At 34.7% G+C, this 18,575-nt stretch overlaps 2 protein-coding genes across 2 annotated transcripts; both read left to right on the top strand.

The window, feature by feature from the left end:
* The first annotated feature begins 10,961 nt into the window (after positions 1-10,961).
* Positions 10,962-12,901, top strand: LOC120151098. Its single transcript, XM_039163638.1, has 5 exons — positions 10,962-11,097; positions 11,256-11,348; positions 12,175-12,236; positions 12,373-12,431; positions 12,521-12,901. The coding sequence occupies exons 2-5, from the start codon at positions 11,272-11,274 to the stop codon at positions 12,530-12,532; spliced, it is 210 nt and encodes a 69-aa protein (XP_039019569.1). The 5' UTR covers positions 10,962-11,097; positions 11,256-11,271; the 3' UTR covers positions 12,533-12,901.
* Positions 12,902-14,728: 1,827 nt separating this feature from the next.
* Positions 14,729-17,499, top strand: LOC120151097 (protein SCO1 homolog 1, mitochondrial-like). The gene is made up of 7 exons (XM_039163637.1): positions 14,729-14,931; positions 15,015-15,203; positions 15,301-15,391; positions 15,877-16,089; positions 16,288-16,377; positions 16,486-16,618; positions 17,158-17,499. Exons 1-7 carry the CDS (start codon positions 14,779-14,781, stop codon positions 17,264-17,266), a joined length of 978 nt encoding a protein of 325 aa, XP_039019568.1. The 5' UTR covers positions 14,729-14,778; the 3' UTR covers positions 17,267-17,499.
* The last annotated feature ends 1,076 nt before the right edge of the window (positions 17,500-18,575 follow it).

Genomic DNA, 18,575 nt, shown 5'->3' with positions numbered 1-18,575 from the left:
TAAGCCTCGGCTGCTTCAATTAATTGGGCAATAATTGTTGAAATCACGGGCCTCCAACATCTGCAATAATGCATCAATAATTGTTGCATGAAGCAGCGAAAATGAAGCTGCATGAAGCAACGAAAATGATGTTACAATAATGTAGCTATTAAAGCTGCATGGGAGCAACGGCTTGCAGCGGGGAGCAGGCGAGCATGAGGGGAGCAGGTGGCAGGTTTGGTCGCCGGGATCACATGGCGACCTATAAGGTCGCCCGGCATACATGGTGACCTATAAGGCCGCCCGACATACATGGCGACCTCCATTTTCAGCAGGGCGTGTATGGTGACCTTTACGCATGGAGATTACCTAAATTTCCCTAAGTAACAATGATTATCTACTTCGGTAATTAGGCTTTTATCTGAAACATGGCGACCTCCATTTCAGCAGGGCGTGCATGGCAACCTTCAAGTATGCAAAGTGCAACAGCTCACCACAGCTCGCAGGGACGACGTGGCGACCTCCTTGGTCGCCCGGAGCTCCTGGCGACATACGTTCGAACTGTAGATTTCACCCTATCTCAGCAATTAATTGTTGGAACACATTATCTCGTGAATTTTTTTCCATATATATATATATATATATATATTGTTGTATTCTTTAGAGAGATAGCAAATTTTGCATATATAATTAACAAAATTTTTAAATGATTTAATTTTCTTTTGTTCTCAATTTATTCAATTATTTTTTAAAATCAAAACATAAGTAAAAGTAAAATCAAAATCATTTTTAAGTGGAAATATTTTTCCTTAAATATTATATGCGTATTGAAAAATAAATATAGTTTTTATAGATCATTTTGAGTTAGATATAATTGAACATCTATAAAATCATTTAAATTTTTTTGCGGTCTGCATTTAAAAATCGACACAAAAAATTAATACTTTATTTAAAAGCATATATTGTCTTAATCTAAAAAATTATATAAAAATAAATGTAATTTAATTTTGATCTCTTAAATTAGTGTGAATGCAAGATTTTATTAATAAAGTAAACTTACTTAGAAATAAGATGATTAGATTTAATATTATATATATATATATATATATATCTAAAAGTTGAAAGAAAGAAGTGTAAATAAATAAAAGTATCATCATTTATTATAAAACTTTAATACGTTAATAATAATAGTATAAGTAATAATAATAATAAAATCATATAATAGTAATATCCATAAAAATTGAAAGGAGTAATTGTATTATTACACAAATTCTCATCCTCCATTCTAATGATTGAAAGCCCAAATTACATTTAATTCAACTATATTTATAAATTATTATGATTGTTTAAACACATCATAATTAAGTAAGAGAAAATAACCTCAGTGACCAAAAATCCCATATAATATACGATTTTAACCAACTTTTTTCGGATTTGCCAAAATGACCAACAAAATCGCAATGCGATCGCTAATTCGCAACGCGATCTCCATTATCGCAAATCAGTTTCCAGATTCGCAACGCGATTATGACTATCGCAATGCGATACTGACTATCGCAACGCGATAATACAAAATCGCAACGCGATACTGACTTTCGCAACGCGATACTGACTTTCGCAACGCGATTCTGACTTTCGCAACGAGATTCTGACTATCGCAATGAGATAATACAGAATCGCAATGCGATTTTCAAAGTTCGCAACAAGTTTTAGTTTCGCAAAACAAAATATTTTGGGTATATATCTACGCAGCAGCAACAACTCATAACCTAAATCCCTAAATCGCAACTCATTCCATCTCCATCTATCACTCTCTCCGGTGACATCCGTTCCTATATCCGTTCCTACATCCTTCCCCATCCGGTAACAGGTCTTAGTTTCGCAGCTCGTTTGTTTAGTAAATTAATTTACAACCATGAAATCATCTAATGTTGATCATGTTTGGATAGATTTGTGTTTTGGAGGGTCATGGGAGAATGTTCATGGTGTTTTACAATATATGCCTTTACCCATGAATCTTCAACTAAAACTGTCATTAAAAAAGTTAACTTATGAAACTCTAATGTTACGTGTTTCAAAGAAATTGAATTTAGAGCCCCTAAGTGGATTTAGGCTATCTTATCAGAGAAATGGTAAAGTTTATTTGTTAACCGACAATGAAGATGTTGAACGATTCATTGCTTACATTAGTGTTTCAAGTGATGATGTTACATTGTATGTTGTTGAACCTAGAAGTAGTATTGTTGGGTCAGTAGCAGGTAATAATCAACTAAGTTTTTCTCAAAACCCACAACCTTTTCTCTAATCCAAATCCCAATAAACTTTCAGCACCAAATTCCGGTTTTCGTATTGACCAATTAGACGATGATGAGCCAACAGAAAAAATTGTGAGTACTAGTCAGTATTCGAAATTTGATCTTGGTCAATACCCGGACTTTGATATTGGTCAATACTCGGATTTTGATGATGTTTCAGAAGAAGAAACAGACCCTGCGTGTAATGATTTTAATATTGGTCAATGCCCGAATTTTGATGATGAAATAACCGTTGCTGAGGAAGATGTTGTTGATGATAATGAGGAGGAAGTTACGACTGTGAATGAACATGTTGAACATCCATTCTGTAATTCATATAATCCTGAAGAAGAAAAAGAAGAAGAAAAAGTCCCCGAAGAAAAGAAAATGCCACGGGAGTATAACTAGAATATGCCAGAATTACTTCAGATACCGGAAGAAGAGTTGGTAAAGAAAGCAGTTGATTGTTACACAAAAGTTATTCGTATCAAGAAAAGATGATTGTTTTGATACAAAGGAAGACTTGAAGATAACTTTGTATACGAAATGTGTGGAAGATGGCTATCAACTAAAAGTTAACAAATCAAGCAAAGATCGTTTCGAAACAAGGTGTATGATTGACAAAAACTGTACGTGGCGTATGATTGCAAAGAGGATAAAAGATTGCGAAATGTTTCAAGTTAGGACTTTTATTGATAAACATACATGTTCAAGAACCCAAGTTTTTCCTCACCATAGACAGGCAAACAAAAAGGTGTTGGGTGGTTTTCTGGCTGAGTTAATGTTTTTGAATGGCAGGGTATATCGTTTGCCCAACTGCCGGCTTATTATCACAATTTAAAGCTGAAAAATCCTGGGTCGGTAACCCATATCAAAACAGATAGAGATGGACGCTTTGAGTTGCTGTTTATCGCCATTGGTGCTGCGGTTAGTAAATCAATATAATTTTGTTGACTCATTTTTTGTTAGTTACATGCATTTCACATTTAAATGATTATATTTCTTGTGTATATTATTTTTGTAGATTCGTTCGTTTATTACTTGCATGCGCCCAGTTATTATAGTTGACGGAGCACATTTGAAAGGTCGATACCTTGGAGTAAACTTATTAGCAGTAGCCATGGATGCTAACAATGGGATATTGCCAATAGCTTACGGGGTTGGCAAATCTGAAACCTCTGATTCATGGACATGGTTTATGGGGCATCTTAGGGATTGCATAGGTCCTATTAGCAATCTAACAATCATATCCGATAGGGCAAACTCAATTGACAACGCTGTTAGAAGGTGTTTCCCAGATGCTTTTCATGGACTTTGTGGTGTTCATTTGTATAGGAATCTAAAATCAAGGTCTGCTGGTATAAAAAAGCACAAATGGACATACTGGAAGGCTGTAAAAGCTTATCGGGAAGTGGATTTCAATAAGCATATAAACTGTTTAAGACGTGTTTTGCCTCAGTGTGCTCAAACACTAGAAGATGTCGGGTTTGAAAGATGGTCAAGAGTACATCAACTTGGAGCAAGATATGGTTTCATGACGTCTAATAGTGCAGAATCAATCAACGCTCTAAGTCGTCATTCCCGGAAATTACCCATTACTATGTTAATGGAGTTTTTTCGAGCCTCTATTCAACAGTGGTACTACAAGAAAAGAAACCATGCAGGTATTATTTCTTTGAATTCGTAACTTATCATATATTTTACTAAGTATTATTTATTTAAATTTACAGGAACATTGGAACATCGTGTTACACCATGGACTGAAAAAAAGATAACGAAACGTGTTGTGAAGTCAACGTCGTGGAGAGTTGAACCATGTTCAAACACTTTGTTTGAAGTACTGGATAATAACTTAAATGGGCTTGTCGATCTAAATGCAAGGACGTGTAGTTGTATGAAATGGCAAACATCTGGTTATCCGTGTGGTCATGTTATAAAAGTTGCTCTTCATCTAAACCAAGATGATTCAAGCACATACGCTATGGATTGCTACACTACAGAAGTATATCGACAGACTTATGCCGAGATTTTCTACCATATTCCACATCCTTCTGAGTGGGACATACCAGATGACTTACAAACAGTTTTGCCACCAGCCATGGACAGAAGGCTACCTGGCCGACCAAAAAGTCACGATCGTATACTGTCTAAGGGTGAAGAGAAGAAGAGATCGACATGTAGTCAGTGCAAGGAAAGTGGTCATACAAGGTTGACATGTGGTTCACCAGTGCCATTACAACCATCTTTTCCTCTACCAAAATATGGATCCTTATCAAAAATCTAAAGCTCATATGGTGTCAAGCAAAAGGCAATCAAAATCACAATCATCTTCAAAATCCCAATCACAACCGGCTTCACCTTTTGGGACTGTTAACTTTGGTGATTTTTAAATGCAAATGTTGTATTATGTGTATTTTATGTGTGCACTTTTAACATTTTCAGTTAGGCATGTATTAGTAACTTGAGTTTGAACATTGCTATGATCTGTTCAGTTGTTATCACTTATTAGACATTCATTTGACTATCGCAACGGGGAAATCGCAACGCGAAAATGGCTATCGCAATGAGAAAATCGCAATGCGAAATGAAAATCGCATTGCGATTTTCTCGTTGCGATTTTCATTTCGCATTGCGATTCTCTCGTTGCGATAGTCAGTTTCGTGTTGCGATAGTCTGTTTTGCCTTCAACATAATGCAGATTGAAAATCAACAAATCAACTATTACATTTCAATTAATTAAACAAGCACAAATAAGAATTATATACACATCAATTAAACAAATCAACATTTACAAATCATTTTTTACAAATCAATTAAACAATCAAAAAATAATAATAATTCTTATTTCCTCATCAATTATTGAATCAATGAATCAACTTTTGCACCCGTACATCCATCTCACGCAGCTCACTTAAGGATTAACCTGCAGAAACCAAACATTTGCTCAAACAAGACTTCCTACACATCTAAAACCTACAAATAGCAAATTATTGAATTCTAGGTACTTAACCAAACATTTTCAAACCAAAAGGAGTATATATATGTTAATAAAACTTGCATTTGACTTACCAATTAACAATTGATATTTTAATAACGCGGATGCAGGTAGGCAGCGTCTCGAATATATCGCTCTAGCCATATAATGCCGAAATCACAAGCCTACTGCAGCTCTATCTCTATCGGTGGGAGGTAGAAACTCTGTGCTTCCTGTCGTCAAATGTGCCAAGCACATGCATACGAGAGGACCACAATCCCCTCTGGCTCCCGGCGATTGTTGTGGCGCGGTCTCGTCTCTGACAACTGTGACATTGAACTTCTTTGGCTTCTTGTGTCCAGAATGAGTCCAATAATTAATCCCATCCAAGAATTTAGCCAAATGATAGCTCCATCCCTTGATAATATCTCTCAAATCAGACAATGATATGTAATTTATCATGTTGTCATATACTATTATCCTCAGGGATGGGAGCTGAAGTTGGACGAGAAGCCAATGACGACGTTCTAAAACAGGGATAAACACCTGCAATCATAAGTAATAATTCATTTATTTGCGCACTTATTTATGAACACCTTTAAAAAATTTAAAAAATAAACACTAACCTTATCGACCTCCCACCATGCAGGATAAAGTTTAGCTTGTCCATTGCCCAACGAAAAATGATTCATCTCATTGATTCTTCAAGTGAACTGCGTGAAAAGCCGTCAGCATTATTGTATATCGCGAATTTTTTTTATTTTTCCTAAGCTTCCTTATTATTAGAAGACGTGACACCCACGCATCGATATGTTGTTTTACAAAAAAAGACATATATTAGTGAATTACATTAATTTTTAAAAAAATTAATCAAGATCATATATAAGACAAATATAAGACTTACCTCCCCATCGAAATAGCCACTGTCTTCAACCCCTAATAACACACCCCACCAAGACCGATTAAACAACAAATACATCTCATCGTTGAGTTTGCTTATGTCAGTGTAACACCCTTGGCTCCGCTCATGTAGATAAAAATCAACTGCGGTCTTAGCCCAAAGGGTATTATCCAGAATTGTTTTCGGTAGTTGTCTCCTCTCCACTTCAGATACCGGAAGGGTACTAGCCGGTAACTCATACGAGAGCCAACTCTCATCCATCATGTCCGGCAACAATGGGGGTTTCTTAATAATTCGATATATTACCCCATGTGAATCGGGCTCTGGAATGGTGGGAGGGACCTCTTCAACGATGACAGTGGCCTCTTGAACGGTGGGGGGGACTCTTGAGGGATGATAGGGGCCTCTTGAACGATTGGAGGGGACTCTTGAGGGATGACAGGTGAGTCGGGCTTCTTACCATTGGGGTGAACGAAGACGTAATAGCACGTGCACGCCGTCTGATGCGTGAACTCCGTCGTGTAAGGAAAACCCGACGTAAAGCATCCACCTTATCGGGCCGCTAAAAAAAATTAATACATAAATCAGTAAATAAACAAACATGATATTAAACAAAGACAAATATGTTTCAAACTTGCATTGTATTCACCCAAGTCATTATTCTATCATAGTTCACAAAATGCATCAGATAACATTCCAGAAGTAAGCACTTATATAAACATTTAAAGGGACAACATATATAAACATTCTAGAAGAAGAATAGTTTACTTTCGCAACACGAAACTTTACTTTCGCAACGCGAAAATGGCTATCGCAACGCGAAATGAAAATTGCAATGCGAAATGAAAATCGCAACGACAAAATCGCAATGCGAAATGAAAATCGCAACGACAAAATCGCAACGCGAAACACAAATCGCATTGCGATTTTCATTTCGCGTTGTGATTTTCATTTCGCATTGTGATTTTGTCGTTGCGATTTTCATTTCGCATTACGATAGCCATTTGACGCGTTGCGATAGTTATTTTCGTGTTGCGAAAGTAAACTATTCTTCTTCTGCAAATTGAAACTTGAATGGATTGCATTACTTCAACCAAAAGACAACAACAAAACCAAAAACAAATACTACAAAATAGTTTAGCAGTATTGGCAGCAACCGAATGAATTTATTAAGCAATCTAAGTGAAATGGTTAATCTAAGTGAAATTACGAGTAAATTTATCATCAAGTTAAATATGAAAAATCTTAAACTTACCTCGTTGCGTAGAGTATGAACCTCATTCTGCAACGATGCTACCATCTCACGTAGAGCGGCTACCTCACGCGTAAAGTAGACACCTCAACACGCCATGCACCATCGTCTTTGCGTAAAGTACCGACCTCCTCACGCAAGGCATTGACCTCATCACGTAACTCCCCTAACTCATCCCGTGGAGGTGGAGGTGGAGAATAGGAAGATAAATATCGTGGCATCTTTGTCGGTCGCCTATCTTGCGGTGATGGTGGAGAAGAGGCTCGATGATGTGACAGAATATGTGATGGCTGTCGTTGTGGAGGTGTATAGTCGGGTCGATCAGGTGATGGCTCTGGGTGAGGTGATAGCTCTGGGTGAGGTGATGGCTCCCGAAGTGGAGGCTGCTCATCATCCGTGCCATAAAAAAAAACGCTTACTAGCTTGCCACCAATCAGTGGCAAGCTCAGCTTCCGTGGGTGTCAGCCTCTGTAATGGAGTGTTGGCCTCCTAACAATATAAAAGCTCAAACAAAGTTAAATGTGTACTAGTAATAACTTGTTTATAAACATATGGTAGTATTTATATTAACTTACATTATTTATTGTCGTATACCGTAGTAAATCTTCCCATTGCAAGGTTCGTTTCCTCTTCCAGGAAATAGCCCTAGGAATATCATTTGAAGTTTTTATTGCATATGTCTTCATGACGGGAAAGGCCTCAAATATCCAATCTACAACAATATAATAACAAACATTAGTAATTGTTAATAATTACTTATAATTTTGGAAACATTATATAAAAATTTTTCCTTAAAGGCCCAAATAAAGCCTGTCAAAGTGTATTTGGAACCATCGCCATGCAAACTTTTCGATCATCCAGGCAGACAATAACTTATTCCATGTAGCTTTCCATAAATACGAGCCCCACGGAAACAGGTTCCACGCATTTAGGTCTTCTACCAATTTGATTATCATTCGGAATAGGTTGTCTGGCCTCTCTGCTTAAAAAACCGGCATGCAAAAGTATTAAAAGGCATTCTCGGACAACATCGACGTCATCAATCCGAGTAAAACCATCTTTCTTATTCAATAATCTCGCTAGGTCTTCCACGTGTAGATTCGGCCTCTCCAGCTCAGGAAAAACCCGGGATAACCATGATGGGCGGTAATGTGTCTAGTGTACCGACCTACATCATCGTGTCCGAAGCGTAGACCGGTGATTAAGCAAAACTCCTCCCGCCCAAAACACGTATACGCCGGTGGAAAATCAAACCATATCTCTTCATCACGACGTTGTATAGTATCTGGTAGATCGCTAGTCATGGTTTGAAGAAACATGTGTGTCAACATCGCATCTCCACCGGGATGTTGTACTTTCAGCCATGGCCCGAAGCAAGTATCCTCAAACATTTTTCTTTGTGCAGGTGAAAGCTTCGACGCAATTGTTTTGGCCAGGCTGACTTTATTTCTTAAGGTCAATTGAGCCGAATAAAAGTTCTACAAAAACAATAAACATACTAAGTTAGATAAACCAAAAACTACACTGTGAAGATATACCAAAAACAATAATAAACATAAAGAGTAGTAGTTTATTCTTCAAACCTATATTTGCAACACTGTGAATTTCGTATTTGTCTTTGTTTTTGTTGTTGAAGTAATGCAATTCATTCAAGTTTCAATTTGCAGAAGAAGAATAGTTTCTGAAAATGAAAATCGCAACACGAAAATGACTATCGCAACGCGAATTTGACTATCGCAACGAGAGAATAAAATCGCGTTGCGATTTTGTCGTTGCGATTTTCATTTCGCGTTGCGATTCTCGATTGATTTAATAAGCAATCTAAGTGAAATGATTAATCTATTATTGAAATTACCAGTAAACTTATCATCAATTTCAATATGAAAAACCTAATAATAATGTAAAAATTTCAAAAAGAAAATAATTAAAAAAACTAACCCTCGGTGGTTGATTTGGTTGATTTTCCATTTCTGATTGTGAGGGTGGCTCTGAGAGATGGAGATAGACGGATTTCATCGGAGATGGGTGAGAGAGTGAGAGATGGAGATGGGACTGAGTTGTGATTTTAGGTTTTAGGTTATGAGTTGCGATTACGGGATATACTGTGGACGGTTCAGTGTTACAATATATTAATATTCGTGTTTGGAATTTGAAAATAAAATACGCGTTGCGATACTAATGGCGCTTTGAAAATCGCATTGTGATTATGTATTATCTCATTGCGAAAGTCAGTATCGCGTTGCGAAAGTCAGTATCGCGTTGCGATTTTGTATTATCGCGTTGCGATAGTCAGTATCGCATTGCGATTTTCCCAATTCGCGTTGCGATTTACTTATTCGCATTGCGAATTGGGAAAATCGCAACGCGAAATTGGAAAATCGCATTGCGATAGTCATAATCGCGTTGTGAATCTGGAAACTGATTTGCGATAATGGAGATCGCGTAGCGAATTAGCGATCGCGTTACGATTTTGTTGGTCATTTTGGCAAATCCGGAAAAAAGTTAGTTAAAATCGTATATTATATGGAATTTTTGGTCACTGAGGTTATTTTCTCATTAAGTAATTATACTTAAAGTAAACTATGTGTGGGATATTGTAAAAGTTTTAATTTCGCAAGCAGAACTAATAATATGTTTTTTTAAAAAGTTGTTTTATTATATTTATAAAAAGATGTTTATTATTTTTTAATTATTACTATTTAATTTATTAATTAATTAATCTTGACCGAATATTATACCGTATTACAAAGATGATTTTTCCATTTCAATTTATTTTATTCCTAACATTAAAATTAAAATAATAAATATTACTTAAGAAATTTAATTTCTCATATCATTAGACCAATTAAGAGTAGATAAAAATATATTTTGATTTAATAATTTCTCTTGTAACTTTTAAATAATTTTTATATAAAAAAACATTGTTGAAATTAGATTCCAATAAATCCAACCAGACAATTAAAAGAAGTAAAGTACACATATGGTCCCTCAATTATAGGACATTGTTTTATTGAATCCCGACTATTAAAAGTTACAAAATGATCTTTCGACTATAGGGTGTTGTTTTGTTGAGTTTATCGACTATTAAAAGTTATAAAATGGACATTTAACTATTCATATGTTCTAAACTCGACAATCTGAGTTGGACGTTAACCTATTGACGGAGATATAATAGTCGTTTTGAGATTTTAGAATCAAATTTTATTATATCTCAATCAGCAGGTTAAAGTTCAACTCAGACTGCCACAAATATTTAATAGAAAAAGGATGAGTTTGGAACATATGAATAGTCGGGTGACCATTTTGTAACTTTTAATAGTCAAGAGACTCAACAAAGTAATATCATATAGTTAAGGACCATTTCATAACTTTTAATAGTTAGAGGACTAACAAAACAATAACTTATAGTCGGGAGATCATTTGTATACTTTACCCAAATAAAATTAGAAAAGCCGAAAGAATTTTTGGTCTTTTAGATTAGGCAACCAAGTTTTCTGGGCCGTTAAACTACAGCCATCGCGGTCCATCTAAGGTTCGGGACATCAACAAGGAAACGGGACACTCGTGCGGGCCTGCGTTTCTGAGCCAGCGGCTTGCAACCTAAGATAAAACCCCATAGCCACCTGAAGAGAAAAATCAGGTAACTTCGAGAAACTAAGGAGCCTGCTGCATCTTCTTCATCGTTTTCCTTCGGCAGGTAAAATTCTATATTTCCTCTTTTTTTATTACCATTTGCTTTACCGGGATTTCTTTATATTTTAACCTTTATATGATTAACGAAAATTTTAGGGTTTATTTGAATTCCCTTTTTAATTGTTTTGATCTGATATTTGTTTTGAATATTTTTGTTATCAGATTCTGAAAACTAATCATGGCGGGAGGTAATTTCATGCACAGAGTTATATCTTATGTCGTCAATGAACTTGTCGTTGATAGACTTGCAAACATGTATATTTTTTTTCTCCGGATTTCTTTTTGTTCGCATTTTTCATTATTTTCGATTGAATTTTTCAGGAATAAGAAAATTTTCGTATAATTCTAAACGAGTATTGAAGATTTGAGAGTAGCTTGTTGTTTTAATGGATAATCTTTGGCTAACAACTTGTGGAGGCTTCTTTCTCGAGCTACTGGGACTGCTTTGTTTCCCATCAGTTCGCTCCCAAGAAACAAGAGCGACTCTATTCTCAAATCCTAATATTTGTATCTTCATCTGTAGTGCAACATGTCATGCACATAGATTGAGGAGGTTTGAGAATATTTTTACCTCAAAACCAGCCCCCTTCCATTTTTGTTTTAAATGAATATTTCTGGCTTTTTGTTTAGTATGCTTGTTCGAATGCTTGAGTCCATATTTTGTTTAAGTTTGTTTGTCATAAGCAAAAGGATTCAGAAACTGAATTTGGTATTAAACTAGAAAACTTTGGGAGGGGCCAAGGTTTAATTTCAATGGTTTCAAAACTATCGGTGGCTTAAAATGCAATTAAACCATCAAATTGGGGGAGCGTGTGCTCATGCTCACCTACAACGTGTCTGTCTCTGTGTGCAGTGTAAAAAAACCTAAGAAATTCTCCTATCAACAGAATAAAGCATCGCTCTTTGATCTTTATTCTTTAATAGCCTGTAGAAAGTTTTGTCGATTTACACAATCTAAGTCGAGTTCTTTTTCCTTCTAGTTTCATGGCGGGTTGTTTGTTCATTTGCATTAATAGTTGCTATATGATTTCTATGGAGGGGTTACTTTAGTGTCTCATTTTATTTTATTTATTTATTTCAGTCCGGCATTCCAAAGATTTGCTGTGAGGACGTCAAAGAAGATAGAGGATATCTCCAGTATGGGTATGTGCTTGGTTCCATCTGTTACTAACTTACTATGGTCTTTTTCTACACTGTTTATGAATTTATCCCTCTATTATCCAACAAAAAACGCAACAAAAGAACTTCTGATGTTAATCGTCTTCTTTTGTTCTTGCAGCTGCAAAGAAGAGGGAAGAACTTGCTGAACAAATGAAGGAAATCTCGAAAAACATGGAGGTCAGTTGCATTTGTTTAAGTTGATATTATGTATGTTAGCTTTTGTGGATATTTCATTGTTTCTAAATGGCATACTGTTTTCCTTGCAGTCTAAAAACTGATGACGTGGTTTGTACGGCATCGCACATTGTTTGGGCATCTGCCCTCTCGCAGTTTTGATAATCTCTGCCTCAAAATTCTGCATGTAGGAAAATTCGTCGTTTTGAATATGCAAGAATGCATATAATATATATTCAGTTATATTGACATGCTGGTACTAGCATTATCTATATCGAGTTGAGACTTTAGATCATGACATTTGATTTCGATTATTACTTTGTTGGCATAAACTTTGACAGACGTTCTTTCCAGGGCATAGTAGGTGAAATAAAAGGGTTAAAGATGCGAGACTTGTGGTTTAAGAAAAGAGTGTAAAGGTCTCTTGCAGAGGACTGGAGATGTTTGTTAATGATTTTTGCCCCCTTATAATACCAAAGGTTGTGATTCTATATCAATGGTATTTCATAATGTCTAAATTCTTTTGTCCGATGAAGCAGGCAAGAGGTGTGAGCGTCAATGCTCATCTTCTCAGTTATCTACATCTGATGAGATATATAGACAAGGTATTGCTGTATAAAATAATACTCTTTTCGCCTATTAAATTAAAATTATCATTTATTAATTTTTTTACGGTCAATTTTAACATGTTTATTTAAAATTTATTTGATTGAAGGTTCTCTATAAACTAACAGTGGACAATAGGATAGAGAATGAATAACCAAAAAAAAAACCAAAATTTGATGCTCATAAACAGGTTATGTCTCAAATGATGTGCAAGTCTTGTACTATTTATTTAAAGTGAAATCTTTAAAATATTTTATAATAAATATTAATTTGTCAAATTTGAAATTATGAAGAATTTACGAGGTTTGTTTTTCATTTAAACGAAAAATCATTAAGGTACAAAGGTTATATATGGACGGGCTTAAATGCCTTTTATGTATGAGATCTTTAAATTTTGAGATTACATATTACATACTACACTTGTTATTGGACAAAACTACCCATAAATAAGATAACGAAATAATACGAAATTGTCAATGTAATTTTTAAAATATATAAGTATTTGTAACAGTTTTTAACATTTTTAAAACTTTCTAATATTATAATATCATCCTTAAAATTATAATTTTCATTTTAAATTGTTATATATTAATTTTGCTTTATAATAAAAAAATGTTATCTGTCATGTTGTTTACGTAAATATTAATGTATATTATATAATAATATAATATGATATAAATAATAATAATTAACACTAAATTTAAATAAAATAATAATTTGACTTTAAAATAAAGAAAAAGTTATAAAACAAATTAAGAGAACAAAAAAAATATAAAATCAAATAATTTTATTTTAAATAATAATTTTAAAAACGTAATATAATATCAATTATCATTTATGTTATATATTTAATTATATAACCCACATAAGTGATTATATGACAGTTAATAAGTCTATAAAGTTTATATTTATATGAACCCATCAAGTAGCATAGATGCAGGATGTGTATGCATTATCGATTGGTCAAGAAAAATATAAATAAATACTATCTTATAATCAACTTATATTATTTAAAAAACTATTTATATAAAACATTATAATCACCATAGACTATTTAAAAAATTATATTTATATAAAGCGTGATTATATTAATAATTAATGATAAAATTAAACTCATAAAGTAATTTGGTAAAAAATAATGGGTAAAATACACAAATGGTCCCCGACTATAAGATACTGCTTTGTTAAATCCCTGACTATTAAAAGTTACAAAATGATTCTCAACTATAAGGAGTTGTTTTATTGAGTCCCTCGACTATTAAAAGTTACAAAATGATCACCGACTATTCATTATGTTCTAAACTCATCACTTTCCATTAAAAAACTTAACGGTCATCTAAGTTGGACGTAAATATGTTAACTGAGATAAGATAATCGTTTGAGATTATGAAATCAGATTTTATTATATCTCAGTCAGCATGTTAATATTCAACTCAAATTATCGTTAACTTTTTAAAGAAATAACTTTTAATATATAAGACACTCAACAAAATAGGATCATATAATCAGCGACAATTTGTGTGTTTCACCCCAAAACAATTTAATGATAAAATTAAATTGGAAATTGATAATTTAAGGATAATATTAAAACATATGAAAATTTAGGAATCAATTCATATGTCGAGTGGGCACTCCATACCCGACTCTTAACCATTGCAAAACCCCTGTTCGATTCAACTGTAGGGTTTATCGAAAAGTTTGAAGAGTGAAAGAGCAAAGGAAATAGAATCCTTTTCATTCAGCCATGGCTACCGCTCTCTGGAGAAACGCAAGTCGTTTACGAAACGTTCATCGTTGTCTTCATGCCCGCAGTCTAAGCCAATTCAGATCCCCTATTCCATCTTCAACCACAATCGCCAATTCTTTTCACGGTCCATCTCTCCTTTCCTTGCGACCGGTTCGTTTTCCTTCTCATTTCTTACAAAAATAACCACTACATCCTTTTAATCTATGATGCGTTTCCTTTTTGGTGGTTCGCAGGTTATTCCTGTTGGAGCTGAATTCAAATCATTGGGAATTTATGGAAGATATTTATCTAATTCCACCACAGCTCCTAATGAAAATCAAGAGAAATCATCTTCATCATCAAAAACCAATCCTGAAGGAACCCAAAACACCGGAGATTCGCAACAGAGCAGTGGTGCTGCAGGGAAACCTGTTCGCGGCGGGGTACTTTTTTTGGGCTCTTAATGGGTCTCTTTTGATTTTTTTTCCGTTTTCGACATTAAAAGTTTGGGATTTTGTTTAATTGGATTGGAATTTGCAGCCTGTTTCTTGGTTGAGTTTACTGCTGCTGCTTGCCACTGGAATCGGTATTATCCTTTACTACGACAGTCTAAAGAAACGACATATTGAAGGTACACTTCTATGGTGAGTTGTGTGTTAATGTTAAAAGGTTTTGCACTTCTGAGAAAGAGGCCATCACATAAACAGCCTAGTATTTAAAAGTTGCATCTTCCGAATTTGGGTATATTTGTTTCGTAAATGTCATAGTTTCATGGTTCTACAATATGCAGCGGAGCCTTCAGAAGTTGTAACTTGCATGGGCATCATGATTTCATAAATGTCAATAGTTTCATGGTTCTGCGATATGCAGCCTAGCCTTTTAAAAATTGTAACACTCAATTTTGGGCATCAGAATGTGTTCTTAAGGCTTTATTTAAAAATTAAAAGTTGTGTGCTGAAATTTGAAAATAAATGAAATTGTGTCTGGAAAGAGTTGTGATGATTCAGCTTGGTGATGAATGAAATGTTTCTGGTTTTGAATTAGTGATCACTAGTATCATATTGCCTTTTCTTTCCCGCATATATTGGTTGAAGACTCGAAGTTTTGCTGCTGCAGAAATAAGTAATGCTTCAAAGGCTGTTAAAGAAGGGCCATCTGCTGGAAAAGCAGCCATCGGGGGGCCGTTCAGTCTTATAAGTGATGAAGGCAAACACGTTACTGAGAAGGACTTTATGGGGAAGTGGAGTTTGGTATATTTTGGCTTCACTCACTGTCCAGATATCTGCCCAGATGAGTTGCAGAAGCTAGCTGCTGCTATTGATAAAATAAGTAAGTTGCTGATGGTTTCATTTGGCTAGAAAATAAAATTATGAATTATTTTTTTGTTTTGCTACTTAAAAACTTTCTTATAATCAAAGAAAATATTGTGATTTTGAATTTATCAGACTAGAAATAACTCTACTGATCTGTAGCTTATATAGTACCTTTAATTTCTATTTGGTTTCTTCTTTTGTTTTCACTTCAAAGAGGAAAAGGAAGGGATAGAAGTTGTGCCTGTATTTATCTCTGTGGATCCTGAAAGAGATACCGTTGAGCAAGTACATGAATACGTGAAAGGTACTTCAAAGTATTTTTTGAAAGTATAATGTTTGGACCAGTTTCATATGCTACTTATAATTTGGTTCATTGAAAATTTTAGCTCTAATTATTTTTACACGTTTGCAGAATTTCATCCAAAATTAGTGGGTTTAACAGGTAGCTCTGATGAGATAAAGCAAGTTGCTCGTGCATATCGAGTTTATTATATGAAGACAACAGAGGAAGATTCAGACTACCTTGTCGATCATTCCATAGTCATGTAAGTATTAGCTTTGTTTGATTTGACCTGCATCTGATGTTTGTATCAGAATGATACTCACCGCCAGTTGAAATCTGTAGACTAATAGGCATTGTTTTATGTCAACATTGATGAACACAAAATAGCAGTCCCCAAAATAAAATAAAAAATGAAGATGACATTTTGCAGGAAAAAATTGTTTGAATAGGCAATGTGATGAGAGAAGGTTATCAAATTTTCCGACTGAAGACTTATTGTCTTGGCATAGGAAAATGCTTTGGCTCTTGAAGGGAGAGATGTTTCTAAATATGGGTTTTTGTGTCATTGCTTTGAAGTTCGTAAACCTATAAGCTCACAGCATTAGTTTATTGGTGAAATTATTGAATGAAGAAGCATTTTATTGAGTGCCATTGGCGTTTTATTTATGCACCTATGATTTGTATTTGTTAGCTTGATTCTTGCTTCTGACATGCATGCTTGTAATATAATTTGATTTTTGGTCTAAATGCTGAACTCTATATAAAATCCCATCAACTTTTTTTCCATTCTTTCTTATGCAGGTACTTGATGGATCCTAAGATGGAATTTGTAAAGTTTTTCGGGAAGAATAATGATATCGATTCACTGACCGATGGTGTAATCAACGAGATAAAGCAGCACAAAAAGTAGAGATGTACTTTTTGAGGTGAAATTCTTGTTTGTTGGATTTGGATTATACTCTGGCATGGAGACTAACATTCTTTTCGTAGTTTCTCATGAAAAGAACACGAGTTATATTCATGTTGAAAGAATTTTGTGTTAGAAGTCTAATTAGTACTGGTGCTGGGAAGCTTGAGCAATAGATTGCAATTGTACTTGAAAATAAAATGCTAAATTGCATGAATGGATGAGATTTGATTTTGTCAGAAAAATGATATTAATGTGCATCTGAGTTCCAGTTTTGGAGAAAGCTTGAATCAGCTGAGCATCTTTAAGTTTCCACATTTCTGAAGGATATTCATTGTTATCTATAAAATAAGTTTTCTTTATATGTTACAGTTTTGCATATAATAATACTTGTTTTCCCCTGAATTTAATAGGTGAAATTATTTGATACACAGTTTGTCTGAAATTTAGACTATATAACTTAGAGACCATGATCATATGCTTATTTAAATGTCATATCTGAGGTATTTAAATGACCCTAAACCCTTAAATCTTAACCTCTAAATTTCAAATCTTAAATTATAAACATGTTGACTTGTGAAATAGGCAACAACTGTAGATGGTGGTCAAAGGGTTTTTCTGATGGTGTGGAAAGACCGAAATAAGCAACCACCGTAGATGGTGGTCAAAGGGTTTTTCTGATTATGCGGGACTGGTCTTTCTGGGTGGAAGTCTGCATGTGCCTTCACTCTTCGTTGCATGGTTTTTTTATAGTGCCCTGAACATGTGTCGATAGAGTTGTGGCATTGGTGTTGGTGGAATGTCCTAGGGATTAATGGTTTAGACTAGTTTATTATCAAAAGAGATCACATGTATCAACACGTGATCGTCAGAGATCGTATCAGGAAATGCTCATTGGGTAGTAGGTGATTGACACGAGATCGTATCGGGAAATGCTCATTGGGTAGTAGGTGATTGACAAGTGATAGTCGTTGACAGTTCGCAGAGTTTTGAGAGTTCAAATGGATCTTGCATTTGTGTGCCTGGAGATTCGCACAAGTCGTATGTTCCGCATGTATAAAGATTTGCGGGGCTAGATGTTCTTAAATCATAAACCCTAAAATTCACACCCTTAAATCATAAACACTAAAACTCATAACCCTCAATCACAAACCCCCGAAACTTATTTGAATGTCTAATTCAGATTATTTTAGCTTAAGGTAATTTTATACTACAAAAGTAACTTTGCCACTGAATAAACATATTTTTGTTAATACAATAATTTGGACATAAATTGTGAAATGTAAATAAAATGACCACATCGATTGCAAAA

This window comes from Hibiscus syriacus, unplaced genomic scaffold (genome assembly GCF_006381635.1).
Source record: "Hibiscus syriacus cultivar Baekdansim isolate YM2019G1 unplaced genomic scaffold, ASM638163v2 tig00111027_pilon, whole genome shotgun sequence".
NCBI classification, from domain to species: Eukaryota; Viridiplantae; Streptophyta; class Magnoliopsida; order Malvales; family Malvaceae; genus Hibiscus; species Hibiscus syriacus.
The sequence above is the reverse complement of the archived record's forward strand: the minus strand, read 5'-3'. Positions and strand labels throughout refer to the sequence as shown.